The 17,915-nt window shown below is 40.3% G+C and overlaps 2 protein-coding genes and 1 long non-coding RNA gene across 5 annotated transcripts; 2 read left to right on the forward strand and 1 right to left on the reverse strand.

The window, feature by feature from the left end:
* Nucleotides 1-1,438: 1,438 nt before the first annotated feature.
* Nucleotides 1,439-5,542, reverse strand: rnmt (RNA (guanine-7-) methyltransferase). Of its 2 annotated transcripts, none has more exons than XM_063881588.1 (10): nt 5,423-5,542; nt 3,374-3,503; nt 3,075-3,200; nt 2,819-2,934; nt 2,488-2,669; nt 2,233-2,397; nt 2,014-2,131; nt 1,828-1,923; nt 1,713-1,746; nt 1,439-1,596 (listed from the first exon to the last, which is right to left on the reverse strand). In XM_063881588.1, exons 2-10 carry the CDS (start codon nt 3,411-3,413, stop codon nt 1,559-1,561), a joined length of 915 nt encoding a protein of 304 aa, XP_063737658.1. In that variant the 5' UTR covers nt 3,414-3,503; nt 5,423-5,542; the 3' UTR covers nt 1,439-1,558. The 2 variants fall into 2 exon arrangements, with proteins under 2 accessions (XP_063737658.1, XP_063737659.1); XM_063881589.1 differs by having other exon boundaries at nt 5,397-5,515.
* Nucleotides 5,543-7,565: 2,023 nt separating this feature from the next.
* Nucleotides 7,566-9,444, forward strand: LOC134863221 (uncharacterized). Its single transcript, XR_010165636.1, has 2 exons — nt 7,566-7,676; nt 9,222-9,444. It is a non-coding gene; the product is annotated as an uncharacterized LOC134863221 (long non-coding RNA).
* Nucleotides 9,445-13,277: 3,833 nt separating this feature from the next.
* si:ch211-133n4.6 (uncharacterized protein LOC797776 homolog) lies at nt 13,278-17,245 on the forward strand. Of its 2 annotated transcripts, none has more exons than XM_063881596.1 (8): nt 13,278-13,470; nt 14,344-14,402; nt 14,562-14,588; nt 14,689-14,721; nt 15,204-15,236; nt 15,346-15,375; nt 15,579-15,617; nt 16,759-17,245. In XM_063881596.1, the coding sequence occupies exons 1-8, from the start codon at nt 13,460-13,462 to the stop codon at nt 16,977-16,979; spliced, it is 453 nt and encodes a 150-aa protein (XP_063737666.1). In that variant the 5' UTR covers nt 13,278-13,459; the 3' UTR covers nt 16,980-17,245. The 2 variants fall into 2 exon arrangements, with proteins under 2 accessions (XP_063737666.1, XP_063737664.1); XM_063881594.1 differs by having other exon boundaries at nt 13,288-13,479.
* Nucleotides 17,246-17,915: the final 670 nt, after the last annotated feature.

Here is a 17,915-nt window from a genome sequence, read left to right on the forward strand (position 1 = left end):
CAGGAAAAAACTGTCATTTCCAACAGTGAAGCGTTATATGTGCTTACTGTAAACTAACTCTACACACGGTCGCCAGCGTTTGTAGATTTTGTTCGTAACTCCAAACTTTTCGTAGCTACTAAAAAGTTGATGAATGCGAAACCGAAATAATTGATCCGAACGGATCACGGATCAATGATGATCCGTCGCACCACTACTAGCTACTCACTGAACCACACGGATGTGTATCTGTTCATTACGTGTTCGTTTTCATCCCTCTCATATCTGACCACAATGTCATAGCCGCCAGTAATATCAGTAACAGGACGGATGCTGTGGAGATCAGCCTTCACAAACGCATTCTGTTCGCATTGAACGAGGTGACGTAGAACTGGTCTAGCTAGGCTAACTTTAACACAATTCACTGAGGTTAGCTAGCAACCTAACAAGCTGATAAGCTGAAGCATGTTAATACACTTTATTTGGCTAACATAATTTTACTTCAGCAATGTTAAAATGATACAGCATACAATGATTTTGCCAGATTAGCTGCAACTAGACCTACCTCAAAACTTGTATCTGTAACGTATCCCGAAAATTGTCCAGAAGAACCACTCGCTGACGACTGAGCACTCCACTCCGAGAGGGACCGATGGGTAAAAAGCGCGCTGTGGTTTATCTTGCTCATGATGTGTCTGTGGTCGTGGAACGAGTCATTTGAACAAAGATTTTATTTACTGTGAAGATAGCAAACTTGTTTCTTGCTCATTATACAGTCGGTTATACAGTCTATGGTTGGTCGGTCAGTCGTCGGTCAGGCCCCCCCCCCCCCCCAAAAAAAACTCTTCGGATCTACACGATTCAGTCAATGACATATTTTGAGTTGAAAACGGCGAATTTCGCCGAAAGGTGACTAGTTTGCAGGTATGCAATTGGCCATGGGAGACCCTACCAGGAACACAAGGTTCCAGACAACACAGCCCCCAGGTTCATCGGGGCACACAAACCTCTCCACCACGATAAGGTGCTGGTTCTCGGAAGATTCTTTTACCCGTATCAATCAATCTAAATATATTTAACAATCCGGATCCAAAATGTTTAGATGTTCACTGAAGTCCTTAATTCCGTTGTTGGTCTTAACAGATACTTTCCTGTACATCATTTTAATCATTTCATCTTAGTTTCATTATCCTGTGAACCACGCTGTCCTGGTTCTGTTGCTGCTTAAACCACTGCATTTCCCCGGGGGAATAATAAAGGTACATCTGATCTTATCTCGTCTTATCTTAACTTATCCTCTCACCAAACAGAAATTACAAATCAGACTGAATAACATTTCTTTTTAGATACAATTGATATCTTCAGTCATTTATTTCACCATAGAGATGGGAAGAAGGATCAGGGCGGTCAAAGGTACGCCTGCAGCCAACAGACAGACCTCACAACAACAAACAACACGTCAACATTTAGTCTTTATTCATTGTGAAATCAAGCCAACACATTTCACAGTTTATCAGAAAGATGACTGGAAAAGAAAATGAAAACACTGTACAAACACGAGGACCAAAAGAGATCAGCTTCAGGACATCTTCTGGAAGACAAACACCAGGTAGATACCTGCAGGGGGGGGCTCAGTTATCCAACACGCAGCCGTTTTTATATCCTTCACCTAACTGTGCTACACTTTAATGAATAAAGATCATGCTGACGTATAATGGGAAGAATGAACTCACTTGTTGCCTCCCACTCAGATCTGCTCAGAGTTCCCTGCAAACAAACACATAAAGAGTCAGAACCGACCGGCCCAATGGGAACTCAGGCTGTGACCTGCTTCTAAAGCTAACCCACCAGTGGACGTCCGGATGTGCCGCAGTGCTCTTTAGCATGGCAGTACTCTCCTGTGCTGTCTGTGGCCTGTCGACCTCCATCCTCACAGGGGAACGGCTGAAAGTACAACAGGTGTGTATGCCTTTACTGTATTAACGATTAGCTATTCCTTCACAGTTTGAGAGGGTTGGTTATTGACAGCCTCACCTCCAGAGCCATCATCTTCATCATCAGGCTGCGATTCTGCTCCTTCTTCACCTTTTCTTCAAAAAACTCGGAGAACCTCTGCTTCAGAACCAGACGCATGTTGTAGCGTTTCGCCATGCTGACACAAACACAGAGACTCAGTTCACAGACGGCTCGATCAGCTGGCACCTCTGCTTGGTACTATGTTTTCAGAAACTCATATTTAAAATCAGATCTCACTGTTCAAACAGAGGGAAGTACACCAGCGACTCGGGAACATCCACCACGTCCTCCAGGCTGAAGTGATACTGACATCCGAACAGTGGGTAAGATCCTTTGGACTGAAAGGAGACCTTAAACACTTCGTTACCAAACGACAGAGAGTCGGAAGCCTCCAGACGTTTCCTGTGGAGCAGAAACAGAACAAAGAAAGGACGGTGTGACTCATCCTCCATCTTAAAGCGCCAGTCACTGGACCCCAGCACTGTCTCTTACACAAGCTCAAATGCGTCCGGCGTTGTTCCGATAAAGAAGCCTCCGGGCTTCAGATGTTCACAGGCATTTCTCAGCATCATGTCAGCCTTCTGTTCGCTCTCAAACGAGTAATGGTACACAAACTGACAGCTGCAGATGTCAAACATCAGCGCCGGGTCGTCCAGCTTCTCCGACAGAACCTCCTGTACAACAAGTCAGTGTTAGAAAGAGTTCCTGCAGTCCGGCAGATTCACAAATATACACTGAGTCCCGGTGCTGCCAAGCTACAGGTGAGCTGATCTAGCTGCTGTGGTTCTAGAGAGTTAAGCTGATCTAGGTGCTGTGGTTCTACCTTGGTGCAGTCAGCACTGATGAACTGGGCACTGTAGAGCTTCTCGTTAGCGTAGCTTTTCCTCTTCATGTCTTCGTAGCGACTCTGGCACTGATCCACAGACACTGCTGCTATATCTGAGGATCAACACAACACCAGAAAGCCTTTATTAGTTTTCATTATTAAATATTCATTCGGTCATTTGATAATTCAAGAGAGCAGGTTATTCAGAAGGTGAAGATCAGCCAATCAGAATGCAGCTTTCTGGAACAGTTACCTGCACACACCAGGTGATGGATACCTCCTCTCCTCCATTTCAGCAGATCTCCTCCTTTACCACAGCCAAGATCCAACACACACACCTGCTGAGAGCCCACCCCCCGAACCTGCTCCAGGACCTCACCTATCAGTCAAACACAGAGTGGATCAGCTTTAAACGCATCATGGCAAGTGAATTTATAGTACTGATTAACTGGTCCATTAAGTGAGATTTATTATGGAACAGTTGATCAAAGCAATAGACTACATGTTCGGGTTAATTGATGGTGTTGATGAGTTATTATTTAATTAGGTTACCAATCAGGATGCTCTTAAGCCAGTTGTTAAAATTCCTCATGAAGAAGATCCTGCTTCGACTCCGAGCCGCGAGACCGACTTCCTGCAGGCTGTTGTAGTGCCTGGCCACCTTGACACTGTGATCAATCACCTGACAAAGAAATATCAATATTTGTGATCAATCACCTGAAGAATATCAATTACTGTGATCAATCACCTGATGAATATAAATTACTGTGATCGATCACCTGATGAATATAAATGACTGTGATCAATCACCTGAAGAATATAAATTACTGTGATCAATCACCTGAAGAATATAAATGACTGTGATCAATCACCTGATGTATATAAATGACTGTGATCAATCACCTGAAGAATATAAATGACTGATCAATCACCTGAAGAATATAAATTACTGTGATCAATCACCTGAAGAATATAAATTACTGTGATCGATCACCTGATGAATATAACTGACTGATCAATCACCTGATGTATATAACTTACTGTGATCAATCACCTGATGTATATAACTTACTGTGATCAATCACCTGAAGAATATAAATGACTGATCAATCACCTGATGTATATAACTTACTGTGATCAATCACCTGATGTATATAACTTACTGTGATCAATCACCTGATGTATATAACTTACTGTGATCAATCACCTGAAGAATATAAATGACTGATCAATCACCTGAAGAATATTAATGACTGGATCAATCACCTGAATAATATAAATGACTGTGATCAATCACCTGAAGAATATTAATGACTGATCAATCACCTGAAGAATATAAATGACTGTGATCAATCACCTGAAGAATATAAATGACTGGATCAATCACCTGAAGATATAAATGACTGTGATCAATCACCTAAGAATATAAATGACTGATCAATCACCTGATGAATATATATGACTGTGATCAATCCCTGAAGAATATAAATGACTGTGATCAATCACCTGATGAATATAAATGACTGTGATCATCACCTGATGAATATCAATTACTGTGATCAATCACCTGATGAAATATAATGACTGTGATCAATCACCTGATGAATATAAATGACTGTGATCAATCACCTGATGAATATAAATGACTGTGATCAATCACCTGAAGAATATAAATGACTGTGATCAAATCACCTGAAGAATATAAATGACTGTGATCAATCACCTGAAGAATATAAAGACTGTGATCAATCACCTGAAGAATATTAATGACTGTGATCAATCACCTGATGAATATAAATGACTGTGATCAATCACCTGAAGAATATAAATGACTGTGATCAATCACCTGAAGAATATTAATGACTGATCAATCACCTGATGAATATAAATGACTGTGATCAATCACCTGAAGAATATTAATGACTGTGATCAATCACCTGAATAATATAAATGACTGTGATCAATCACCTGAAGAATATAAATGACTGTGATCAATCACCTGAAGAATATAAATGACTGTGATCAATCACCTGATGAATATAAATGACTGTGATCAATCACCTGAAGAATATAAATGACTGTGATCAATCACCTGAAGAATATAAATGACTGATCAATCACCTGAATATAAATGACTGTGATCAATCACCTGATGAATATAAATGACTGTGATCAATCACCTGAAGAATATAAATGACTGTGATCAATCACCTGATGAATATAAATGACTGTGATCAATCACCTGAAGAATATTAATGACTGATCAATCACCTGAAGAATATAAATGACTGTGATCAATCACCTGAAGAATATTAATGACTGATCAATCACCTGAAGAATATTAATGACTGATCAATCACCTGAAGAATATAAATGACTGTGATCAATCACCTGATGAATATTAATGACTGATCAATCACCTGATGAATATAAATGACTGTGATCAATCACCTGAAGAATATTAATGACTGTGATCAATCACCTGATGAATATAAATGACTGTGATCAATCACCTGATGAATATAAATGACTGTGATCAATCACCTGATGAATATAAATGACTGTGATCAATCACCTGATGAATAAAGAGTTTGTATCTACCAGCTTCTTGTTGGATGATGCTTCTTCGTCTTCATGTCTCCTCTTGGTTCCTGCATTATGTCCTCCCTCCCTCTCTCTCCCCTTCCTCTCTCCCCCCTCTCTCTCTCCCCCCTTCCTCTCTCCCCCCTCCCTCTCTCCCCCCCTCTCTCTCTCGCCCCTTCCTCTCTCCCCCCCCCCTTGTAGTTTCCTCTCTGGCCAAAAGTAGGTCCATGCTTTAACCTGAAACACAGAAAGAGGAAGTGTAAAATGAGCATTCCTGCTAATCCAGATTACAATCTGTACACAGGTGAGAGCAATCCAGGTACTTTCCCTCTGCGCAAGGCCCCGCCCCTTTTTTGTTAAAAACACTCAGTCATTTTAATGGAGGTAAAAACAGACACTGAAGATTTAACATTTTTTATAAAATCGCACATTTTTTAATCTCAAAGCAGCCCAGTTATGATGGTCTCACAGGATATCTGATAAACCGTGTTATTTTTGATCTACGATTGGCGTCAATTTCTGGTTTAGTTTAAATAAATAGGGGATGGATGTCCGGTGGGTCTGCCGGGGGACGAGAGGCAGGCAGCAGGGTGACACTGAGATTTCTGAATTACATCCTTTCTTTTACTCTCCTTTTTTCTGGAGAGGAAGTAAAGAAACCAAAGCTCTGGATTTATTTGTTGTTGGAGGTGCAATATATGACTCAGCAGCTTTAAGACGTGAAGACACTGTTATTTTCCGCTTCGCTCTGATGCAGGATTTACAAAGTGGGCGGTACAAAATGTGGCCCTGAATTTACGTATGGCCTCATGCTATAAAGTGAAGAGATTCACAAGTAAACCAAAACAAACAGTTCACAGCTATTAAAAGGAAGAGCATGCAGGCTGCTTACATATTTCAAAGTAAGAGCATGCAGTCTGGTTACAGTTTTCAAAATAAGAGCATGCAGTCTGGTTACAGTTTTCAAAATAAGAGCATGTAGGCTGGTAACAGTTTTCAAAGTAAGAGCATGCAGTCTGGTTACAGTTTTCAAAATAAGAGCATGCCGTCTGGTTACAGTTTTCAAAATAAGAGCATGTAGGCTGGTTACAGTTTTCAAAGTAAGACCATGCAGTCTGGTTACAGTTTTCAAAATAAGAGCATGCAGGCTGCTTACAAATTTCAAAGTAGGAGAGTGCAAGTTGCTTACAGCGTTTCAAAATCGTATATATATATATATATATATATATATATATATATATATATACAGGGTTGGGTTGTAACGGAATACATGTAACGACGTTAAGTAATCCGAATACAAAAATCAAGTAACTGTACTCATGTCGCGTTATATTTGAAAAACAAGTAATCTGATTATAGTTACATTCATAAACCTGAAGTGAATACATTGTGGAATACTTATTGGAATTATTGATGGAAAGGTTTCCTCACAAAATGTAATATTCATTACCAGGTGTGTAGTGCAATTGTTATAAGTACCAGAGCGCCCCGATGACTCGTTCATGCATGCCCTCACTGAGATAACTTAGACTAAAGTGAACTATCCAAACCCTCGGAGAGGCTTTACCTCACCGAGCTGTATTTATCAGAGCCTCTCAGTCTGACAGGAGAGGACTCTCCTCCACCTTGTTGTAGAAACAGCTCCTTATAGCACGTTAGCGCAGCTAGCTCCAGATGCTAACAACAACAATCCCTGGTACCGGTGCACTATCTCGCTCACACACACACACACACACACACACAAAATGCGCTAGAGCCACACACACACACACACACACACACACACACACACACACACACACACACACACACACACACAGAGAGAGAGAGAGACCCAGAAGTATTCGCACTGTAGTGTATCATACTATTTCTGATAGCTTTATTGTATGACCAGTATGAAAGTTGGACAGATCGCCACTGGGCTTTCAACTAAAGTTAAAAGTTATCACATCGTTTCAGATGTTGTGTTGAGTTGTGCTCTTGATACGCCATTAACGCAGTAAAATAACTTTCAGTTTCCGTTTGCTTTTTTTGTCTCCTGTACACCAAAACATACCCATCTGTGTAGCTGTTATTGTTATTATAGCACACGGTGAAGAAATTGAGGTCAATGTTCATGAACACGGTTATCATCAGACAGAGCTGCTGTGCCTCCTGTCATCATTAACGGACGTCGCTTCAAAATGATGCTCAGAGGAGCGGATTTCTCATTCCTCTAAACGCCTGTGGTTTCCACTCCGCTCACCTCCCCTCGAATCTCCTGTTGGCGGAAGTAAGACGCGAGGACTCGAGGAGGGGAAATTGAGAAATGAGAAAGGGCTCCTGTCTCTGCTAGACAAACCTAAACAGGCTAAGCTAAGCTAATCGGGCTGCTGTTAGCAGTTAGCGGCTAACAGACTAACAACAACAACAACAACAAGAGTTCAGTGAGACGCTGGTGTTAGTTGTGAGAATCTGATTCTGTTTCGGACGAAACACAGGCAGATACAGACTCCGGTACCGGGAGGAATATGATATAATATAAGACTTAAAGTTAGAAACAATAACCTCACCAGCTCTGCAGTCAGGGCGCGTGCACTCCGAGCAGCTTCCGGTGACTGCATCATATCTCAGCGACAGAGCTAACGCTCAAGTGTTTGTTAGCTTCTCCAGAAATCCGTCGTTTTCACCTCTATTACTTAACCTCCGAGAGCCGGGCTTATACTTTATTATAAAATGTATTATAATATGTTATGGTATATTATTATTTATTAATGAAGGATGATGGAGGAAAAGAGACTGCACAATCTGACGTATTAATGATGCACCGATATCATTTATGTGCGTCTGCTGTGGGGAAACTACAGATTTCTTTACAGGACTACAATAACACATCTTTGTGCGCTCTTATGGTGTTAAACTTTAGGAACAACAATGAATCATATACTCTTCATTAGGTCCGACATTTAATAAAAAGGTTAATCTTATTGTTGTCATCCTCTCCCTTTCTCTCGCCCTCTTTAATCACCCTCTCCCTCTACAGTTGTATTTCATATAAACGTGTTAGAAATAAAGCCCTTACTGCTCTTTAACCACTGAAAATAGCGAGAGATAGTTTCATTCCTCAGGCTATAACACTCTTAAACACCTGAGCTCTGCCTCAATAAAGCATTCATCTGTTGTCACGTTACAATGGATTTATCTCAATAGTTATCACGGTCAAATGTAAGTTTATATTCTGCTCTTGTATATATTTTGTTCTCTCTACATGTATATACACTTCTGCTTTTACTTGCTCACTTACAACACTGCATTATTTGGCTTGCTATCATTATCCATTTCCCTGACAAGTAGGCCTATATCATTTACTTCATCTGCATAACACATTGGTCTGCAACATAATCTGCACTATTGTCTGTTTCTGCTTGCACTTTCTTCATTGTATTCTTTACATTATTTTGGAATTTGTTTTATTGTTTTATGTCTTATATAACTATGTTGCATTGTTGGAGGAGTCTGGGACTTCATTTCATTGCCATTTATACACTGAAGCTGCTGTGCATCAGATGATATAACCTTTGAATCATTTCAGTAAAAAAGTAACATTCAAATGTCTCCTTTTGATTAATATAGTGTTGAACGTTCAAAGCACTTTACTAGTAGCGCACACAGAGGTTTCAGACCCGAGGACCCGATGCACTCGGAGGTTTCAGACCAGAGGACTTGATGCACACAGTGTTTCAGACCTGATGACTTGCTGTAGACGGACACAGCTTGGGATCAGCTGATCCTGGATCAGTTTCATATAATAATCCTGTCTGGTATTTCTCTCATTCAGGCTGTCGATGGAGATCTGAGCGATGACATTTTGTCTGCTGGCTCTGAGCGCAGAAATCAGGAAACTCATACCGGTGGCATTCTTCACCGTCATGAAAAGAAGGACGTCTGGTGATGGGACACAGATCTGGCCTCATTTGTAAAACAGTGTGTGTTGTTGTATTAGTTTGATGCTGCTGCCTTAGGAGGACCAGCAGTATCAGAAATAAATGCCTTAAAGTTGATTTATTTTTGTAAATCACCTCTTATATATATGAAACATGAAGGTTTAAGATCACCTTTTGAATCCTGAGGGGAAATTCCCTTCTTGTTTATTGAACAGTTTTTTTGAATATCCCTTCCCCCGTTACGTGACCCTGTGTAAAGGTGGTATAGGGTGTATATATAACGGTCTCCCGCAGACAGACGGGGGACGGGTTCATGTCCTGCAGACAGACGAGGGACGGGATTATGTCCCACAGACAGACGGGGGACAGGTTCATGTGCCTCAGAGAGACGAGTGACAGGTTCATGTGCCTCAGAGAGACGAGGGACAGGTTCATGTCCTGCAGACAGACGAGGGACGGGATTATGTCCCTCAGAGAGACGAGTGACAGGTTCATGTGCCTCAGAGAGACGAGTGACAGGTTCATGTGCCTCAGAGAGACGAGGGACAGGTTCATGTCCCTCAGAGAGACGAGGGACAGGTTCATGTCCCTCAGAGAGACGAGGGACAGGTTCATGTCCCTCAGAGAGAAGAGTGACAGGTTCATGTGCCTCAGAGAGACAAGGGACAGGTTCATGTCCCTCAGAGAGACGAGGGACAGGTTCATGTCCTGCAGACAGACGAGGGACGGGATTATGTCCCACAGACAGAGGTTGACGGGTTAATGTCCCTCAGACAGACGGGTTACTGTCCCGCAGACAGCTGGGGGACAGGTAATGGACGCGGATCTATAAACATGTAAATCTGCCCTTACCGGGTTTCAAAGGCGCGCTGCTGTTAAGAGCCCCGAGCGCTCTCGTCTTACTGAGAGCACGTCATCACGTTACCTTCAGCGAGCCGACACAGAGCGCCTTTCTTCTGAAATACCAGGGTGTCTTTATACTGGAACACCACGAAACCCCCACTATCACTGACACTGTGTGTGTGTGTGTGTGTGTGTGTTTTAGTCTATCTGTGTGTGGTATTGGTTAGGTCCTGGTCCCGGTCCGGTCCAGGTCTTGCAGGTGTTGGTTCCGCTCTGATTGTTCTGCAGGTTCTATCAGAGGATCTCGGTCTGGAGTTCTAATGAAACTCGAGCAGCTGCTAATGTTCAGACCCACTGTGTGTGTGTCAGAAGGGGATTCCCTAACTGTGAGGTCTGTGTGTGTGTGTGTGTGTGTGTGTGTGTGTGTGTGTGTGTGTGTGTGTGTGTGTGTGTGTGTGTGTGTGTGTGTGTGTGTGTGTGTGTGTGTGTTTTTGAGAGGTTGAAAGATGTCAACTCTCTCAGAAAAATGAATTTTATGTAAAGCTCTGATCCATATATGAACATCAACATCACATTAAAATCAGAGCTCACTAACTGCTGACCAATCAGAACTCTGTGTGGGGAGTAAAGCTATCAAAACATACTACAGGATAAAGCAAATACAGTTTAAACTGCCGTATGCAGGAGCGACGGACGGCCAAAATCACAAACTGTGTGAACATGAAAATGAATAGAATCTCTGCCATCTTCATGGCAATTTCATTATTATTACATCTGCAGCAAGCTTACTGAAATATCTGCCACAACAGCAGTAACCGGAGCAAAGTCACTCAGAGCATTGTGTACAGTCCATAGTACTGTGAGTAAAGATGTGGATGTGTCGCATTTATCATTCAAATCACATCATAATATACATTTCCTGATCTGTGTCAGCTTCTTGTGTCAGGCGGTGCAACACTTACAGTGCCGCATACTGTCTGCAGAAGTGTTATTTTAAGCAACACATTAAGGTGACCAAACACTCAAGTGTAATTAGATTCCGATCCCCTCGTGTCTTAGATGGGGGGCAGTGATAAACCTGTTAATTCACAGCTGTTCTGCCTGCACCATGCAGCTGCAGCTGTGTGGGTTTCATCCTGGATCAAGAGTTTAACTCATGTTTAGTGGAACTTCTTATTGGTCTAACATGAACTCTTCATTCATGACGTATGACGCTCCGCTGTCAGTACGCTTCTCCGGGTTTGTGATTGGTCAAAGGTTGCTAACCCCGCCCCTTCCACGTGAGCGCGCTCTCAGCCGGACAGAGAAACCCTGGGTTACTGAGGTGATACCCAGCGGGGCGGGACCGAATAGCGAGATCGTGTTTGTTCGGTTTAGTTAAGCCAGAGAACTCAAACAGGTCCAGGGTCTCTGGGACAGGCTTCAGAGTACAGGCCTGTGGTTAACGTCACATTTACCTCACATCAACATCATGTTAACATCACATCAACATCATGTTAACATCACATCAACATCATGTTTACATCACATCAACATCATGTTTACATCACATCAACATCATGTTAACATCACATCAACATCATGTTTACATCATGTTTACATCACATCAACATCATGTTAACATCACATCAACATCATGTTAACATCACATCAACATCATGTTTACATCACATCACATCATGTTAACATCACATCAACATCATGTTAAATCACACAACATCTTACATCAATTAACATCATGTTACACACATCACACTGTTTCAACATCAATGTTAACATCACATCAACATCATGTTAACATCACATTAACATCATGTTAACATCACATCAACATCATGTTAACATCACATCAACATCATGTTTACATCACATCACATCATGTTAACAATCAAATCAGTTAAACATCACATCAACATCATGTTAATTCATCATTAATCACATCAACATCATGTTACACATACTCACATCAACATCATGTTAACTCAACATCATACATTCAAACATCATGTTTACATCATGTTTACATCACATCAACATCATGTTAACATCACATCAACATCATGTTAACATCACATCAACATCATGTTTACATCATGTTTACATCACATCAACATCATGTTTACATCACATTAACATCATGTTAACATCACATCAACATCATGTTAACATCACATCAACATCATGTTAACATCACATCAACATCATGTTTACATCATGTTTACATCACATCAACATCATGTTAACATCACATCAACATCATGTTTACATCATGTTTACATCACATCAACATCATGTTTACATCACATCAACATCATGTTTACATCATGTTTACATCACATCAACATCATGTTTACATCACATCAACATCATGTTTACATCATGTTTACATCATCTCAACATCACATCAACATCATGTTTACATCACATCAACATCATGTTTACATCATCTCAACATCACATCAACATCATGTTTACATCACATCAACATCATGTTTACATCATGTTTACATCACATCAACATCATGTTTACATCACATCAACATCATGTTTACATCATGTTTACATCATGTTTACATCATGTTTACATCACATCAACATCATGTTTACATCACATCAACATCATGTTTACATCATGTTTACATCACATCAACATCATGTTTACATCATCTCAACATCACATCAACATCATGTTTACATCACATCAACATCATGTTTACATCATCTCAACATCACATCAACATCACATCAACATCATGTTTACATCACATCAACATCATGTTTACATCACATCAACATCATGTTTACATCACATCATTAAAACCTGATGCTCGGGATAAGTTGGTGTAAGATTTCTTATACATACAGTAGTACAAAAGTCGATGGGAGTCTTCTTCACCTCCTCCCATATTACATTAGCTCAGAAACCTGACACACTCATACACACACACACACACACACACACACACACACACACACACACACACACACACACACACACACACACACACACACACACACATACCCACCCACAAGACCATCCTACGTCCAAGGACAGTCTGATATATAAATGGTTGTGCCAAGCACTCAGAGACAGAAGATTGCTGGAGTTCTCTACGATCGGCTGAGCCTGTTTACCTGTGCACCTATTTACCTGCAAACCTGTGTACCTGTCTCCCTGTCTACCTGTCTCTCTGTCTCTCTGTCTCCCTGTCTACCTGTCTACTTGTCTACCTGTCTATCTTTGTACCTGCAAGTCTGCAAACCTTTAGCGCTGATCACGGACAGCATCATGCTCACCAGGTACGTCAGGTATGTGTTTATTCATCTATTCCCAGGGTAGGTTCATGTACATTTAGATCATATGTATCGTCTCTATTCTCAGACACAAACACTGCAACACTTATCTTGGTGTAATATGTTTGGAAATATTGATGGCATTTTAGGTGACAAATGATATCAGTGTGTAAACTCTCAGTGTGTAAACCCTCAGTGTGTAAACCCTCAGTGTGTAAACCCTCAGTGTGTAAACTCTCAGTGTGTAAACTCTCAGTGTGTAAACTCTCAGTGTGTAAACCCTCAGTGTGTAAACCCTCAGTGTGTAAACCCTCAGTGTGTAAACTCTTAGTGTGTTAACTCTCAGTGTGTAAACTCTCAGTGTGTAAACCCTCAGTGTGTAAACTCTCAGTGTGTAAACTCTCAGTGTGTAAACCCTCAGTGTGTAAACTCTCAGTGTGTAAACTCTCAGTGTGTAAACTCTCAGTGTGTAAACTCTTAGTGTGTTAACTCTCAGTGTGTAAACTCTCAGTGTGTAAACCCTCAGTGTGTAAACTCTCAGTGTGTAAACTCTCAGTGTGTAAACTCTCAGTGTGTAAACTCTCAGTGTGTAAACTCTCAGTGTGTAAACCCTCAGTGTGTAAACCCTCAGTGTGTAACTCTCAGTGTGTAAACTCTCAGTGTGTAAACCCTCAGTGTGTAAACTCTCAGTGTGTAAACTCTCAGTGTGTAAACTCTCAGTGTGTAAACCCTCAGTGTGTAAACCCTCAGTGTGTAAACCCTCAGTGTGTAAACCCTCAGTGTGTAAACTCTCAGTGTGTAAACTCTCAGTGTGTAAACTCTCAGTGTGTAAACTCTCAGTGTGTATGATACTGGGTATGTGGGTGTTTTGTGTTTCAGAAATGTTCTTCTTGTGTCTGTTTTCATCCTGATGGCAGAGGGAGATATGGACTCTAATGGTGAGATTAGAATCTGATTAATATCTATTGAATTTCTGAATAACTTCTGATTACTCACTGATTCATGTCTGTTTCATGTCTCAGGAATATCTGAATAATGTCACATCACAGTTTGATTGTCATGTGTGTATTTTTTACTAAACTATTTTGTGTTTGCAGACGTTGGAATACAAACCATGTTGACAGGTAAACCCCCTGTCTGTCTCTTAACAACTGTCTGTCTGTCCTGTAACCTGGTTTCCTTTGCTGTGTCTCTTCTCACCTGTCTGTCCTCTCTGTCCTCCAGATAGAGACTCCAGTTCTGATGAAGTCCCCACAGGTGAGTCACAAGCTGCCCTTCAGACAATGTGCTCATAAACTGCACACAATGAGCTCATGCTGTTTAATTTTTGTGCAAATGATCAGCAAATAGCGTGCAGATTATTTCAGAGAGTGTGCAGATTATTTCAGATAGTGTGCAGATTATTTCAGATAGTGTGCAGATTATTTCAGATAGTGTGCAGATTATTTCAGATAGTGTGCAGATTATTTCAGATAGTGTGCAGATTATTTCAGATAGTGTGCAGATTATTTCAGATAGTGTGCAGATTATTTCAGATAGTGTGCAGATTATTTCAGATAGTGTGCAGATTATTTCAGATAGTGTGCAGATTATTTCAAATGTTCTGCAGGTCATTTTAAATATAAATAAACATTCTGTCAGCTGCAGTATTTTCATATGCTCCTGTTGTTAATTATTATGAGTTGTTGATGTTGTTGTTATTGATGTTGTTGTTGTTGTTGTTGTTGATGTTGTTTCAGCGAGTATAAACGCTGTTTCTTTGGATCCCCCCGGTAAGACCTGAAACCCTTTAGCTAGTTTCAACTGGAGTCTGAAATCAGAACATGTATTTATTTTGCTCTCCTTCACTTTCATTGTTTCAATGTGTTCATGTTTCTGCAGCTCCAGCAGCCAATCATGTGACAGCACCGGGTACGTCCTCCTTTATTTTTCCAACACTGAACATCTGTTTACATCTGTTTGTGTCTTTATGAAGGTCTGTTGATTGATTAGTGTATCGATTGATTAACACATTTTTTAATCGTAACTTATTATTTGATTTAGTCACCATAAATAGTTGGTTGGTTGGTTGATTGATTGATCGATTGATTAATTGATTGATTGATTGATTTCAGAAACAGCTGCAGCTGCTGCGAACAGTGTGGAAGACGATGGTGAGATAAAAAAGTTTGTTTTATTTTAACGTGCCGCATTTATTCTTTCCTGTGATTGTTAAAAACAAAGTCTTCTGGCATCTTCTTGAAAAACATGGATGGGTTTTTCTCTATATTTGTTGATTTTGTGTTTTTAACACTGGTGGTGGCAAAGTCCATAGGGACTTGGCCTGGGACCTGGAAGGTCACCAGTTCAAGTCCTCGAAAGACCAAGTGCTACCGTGGTGTCCCTGAGCAAGGCACCGTTTCCTACACTGCTCCCTAGGCGCCGTACATATGGCAGCCCACTGCTTCTAAAAAAAAACACTAGGATGGGGCAAATGCAGAGACAGCATTTCATTCGCTTTACCTGTACTTGCACAGTGACAATAGGGTTGAATCTAATCTTTATTCTACATATGTTTTAGCTTTCAAAAATTAAATTTAAATCCCCACAGCATTACATATATATATATATATATATATATATATATATATATATATATGCATAGTGTACAAGCGTTAAAGTTCGGAATTAAATAATGTTTGCACAGAATTGTTGAGCATTTTTTTAACATTATGCTCAGGACTTTCTTAAACTCAATGCAAAATAAATGAATAACCATTTCTTCACCGGGCATTTTTATAGATGTTTTCTTCATCAAATGTATATTAAAATGATTCCAACTAACCAAAAACAAGGGAATGAACACATGACTATACAAATAGATATGAAATGTGATTGGCTGAAAACTGCCATAACAATCCTGAAATAAAAGTGTCTATAATTAAATGAACAGAATATTGCGCAAAACATAATCAATCAATCAAAGTGATTTGACGACAGGATGGTGGACCTCCACATGGATCCATCTTCTTCTTATTTATAGACACATGCATCCAGCGGCATCTGGACTAACTCTGTTGTACATGTATTATCGCTTTAATTTACACACAACATCTACTGCACGTCTGTCCGTCCTGGGGGAGGGATCCTCCTGTGTTGCTCTCCCTGAGGTTTAGAACATGTTCACCCATTAACTGGGGGGTTTCTTTGGGGGGGTTTCCTTGTCCGATGGGTTAGATTCTGTACAAACTGTAAAGTTTACTGAGACCAATATAGTGTGATAGTGTGCTTTATAACATAAGATTGTTTTGACAGAAGATGGGAAACGCGACTCTGAAGAAGGAGAGAAGAAGAAGTTTCGCTCAGCAAAACCTCAGAGCCCCGCTCCCCCGCCCCAAATCCCCGCCCATGTCATCATAAGCCCTGCGCAGCCAAGCCCCGCCCACTCCCTTGAGCCAATCATGCCGCAGCCAAAAGCTGCGGTGAGGAATCGCACATCCAAGAGACGGTCCCGGACCAGCCGGCGTCAGATATAAAGATAATAAATCAGATGAAACGTGTACTGTAGGAGCAAATGTTAAACACACATGTGAAACACACACTCATTCTGAACAGCCCAAACGCTGCAGACACATAGAGCCGTGTGATTGGTCGGTAGAGTCAGATTATGTGCTCATTTTACATTAAAGACAATCTTATCTTTCAATAGGTTTTATACAATTAAAATTCAGTCTCATTCAAGGTTCATTTCATAGTATATGGAACCTGAAAGATATGACAAAATGTGTTCCTCATGTGTTCACTCAGTGTAACACTACAAACAGGAAGAACAAAGAGCTGTTGATGTGATTGTTATGCTGGTCTGTAACACTAACCCTGTTCACCATTTAATGGAATAAATCACAACTTTTATGGACTCAAATCATTTTGGATTTCATATTGTCTTCATGCCATTAACATGTTGTAAACTCACCTCATCAACATGTTATTGACCCATTTCATTAACATGTTATTGACTCATTTCATTAACATGTTATTGACTCATTTCATTAACATGTTATTGACTCATTTCATTAACATGTTTTATATCCATGACATGTTAATAACTCACTTCATTAACATGTTATTGACTCATCTCATTAACATGTTAATGATTCACTTCATTAACATGTTATTAACTCACCTCATTAACATGTTAATAACTCATCTCATTAACATGTTATTGACTCATCTCATTAACATGTTATTGACTCACTTCATTAACATGTTAATAACTCATCTCATTAACATGTTAATAACTCATCTCATTAACATGTTATTGACTCATCTCATTAACATGTTATTGACTCACTTCATTAACATGTTAATAACTCATCTCATTAACATGTTATTGACTCACTTCATTAACATGTTATTGACTCATCTCATTAACATGTTATTGATTCACCTCATTAACATGTTATTGACTCACT

This window comes from Eleginops maclovinus, chromosome 4 (genome assembly GCF_036324505.1).
Source record: "Eleginops maclovinus isolate JMC-PN-2008 ecotype Puerto Natales chromosome 4, JC_Emac_rtc_rv5, whole genome shotgun sequence".
In the NCBI taxonomy this organism is placed as follows: domain Eukaryota; kingdom Metazoa; phylum Chordata; class Actinopteri; order Perciformes; family Eleginopidae; genus Eleginops; species Eleginops maclovinus.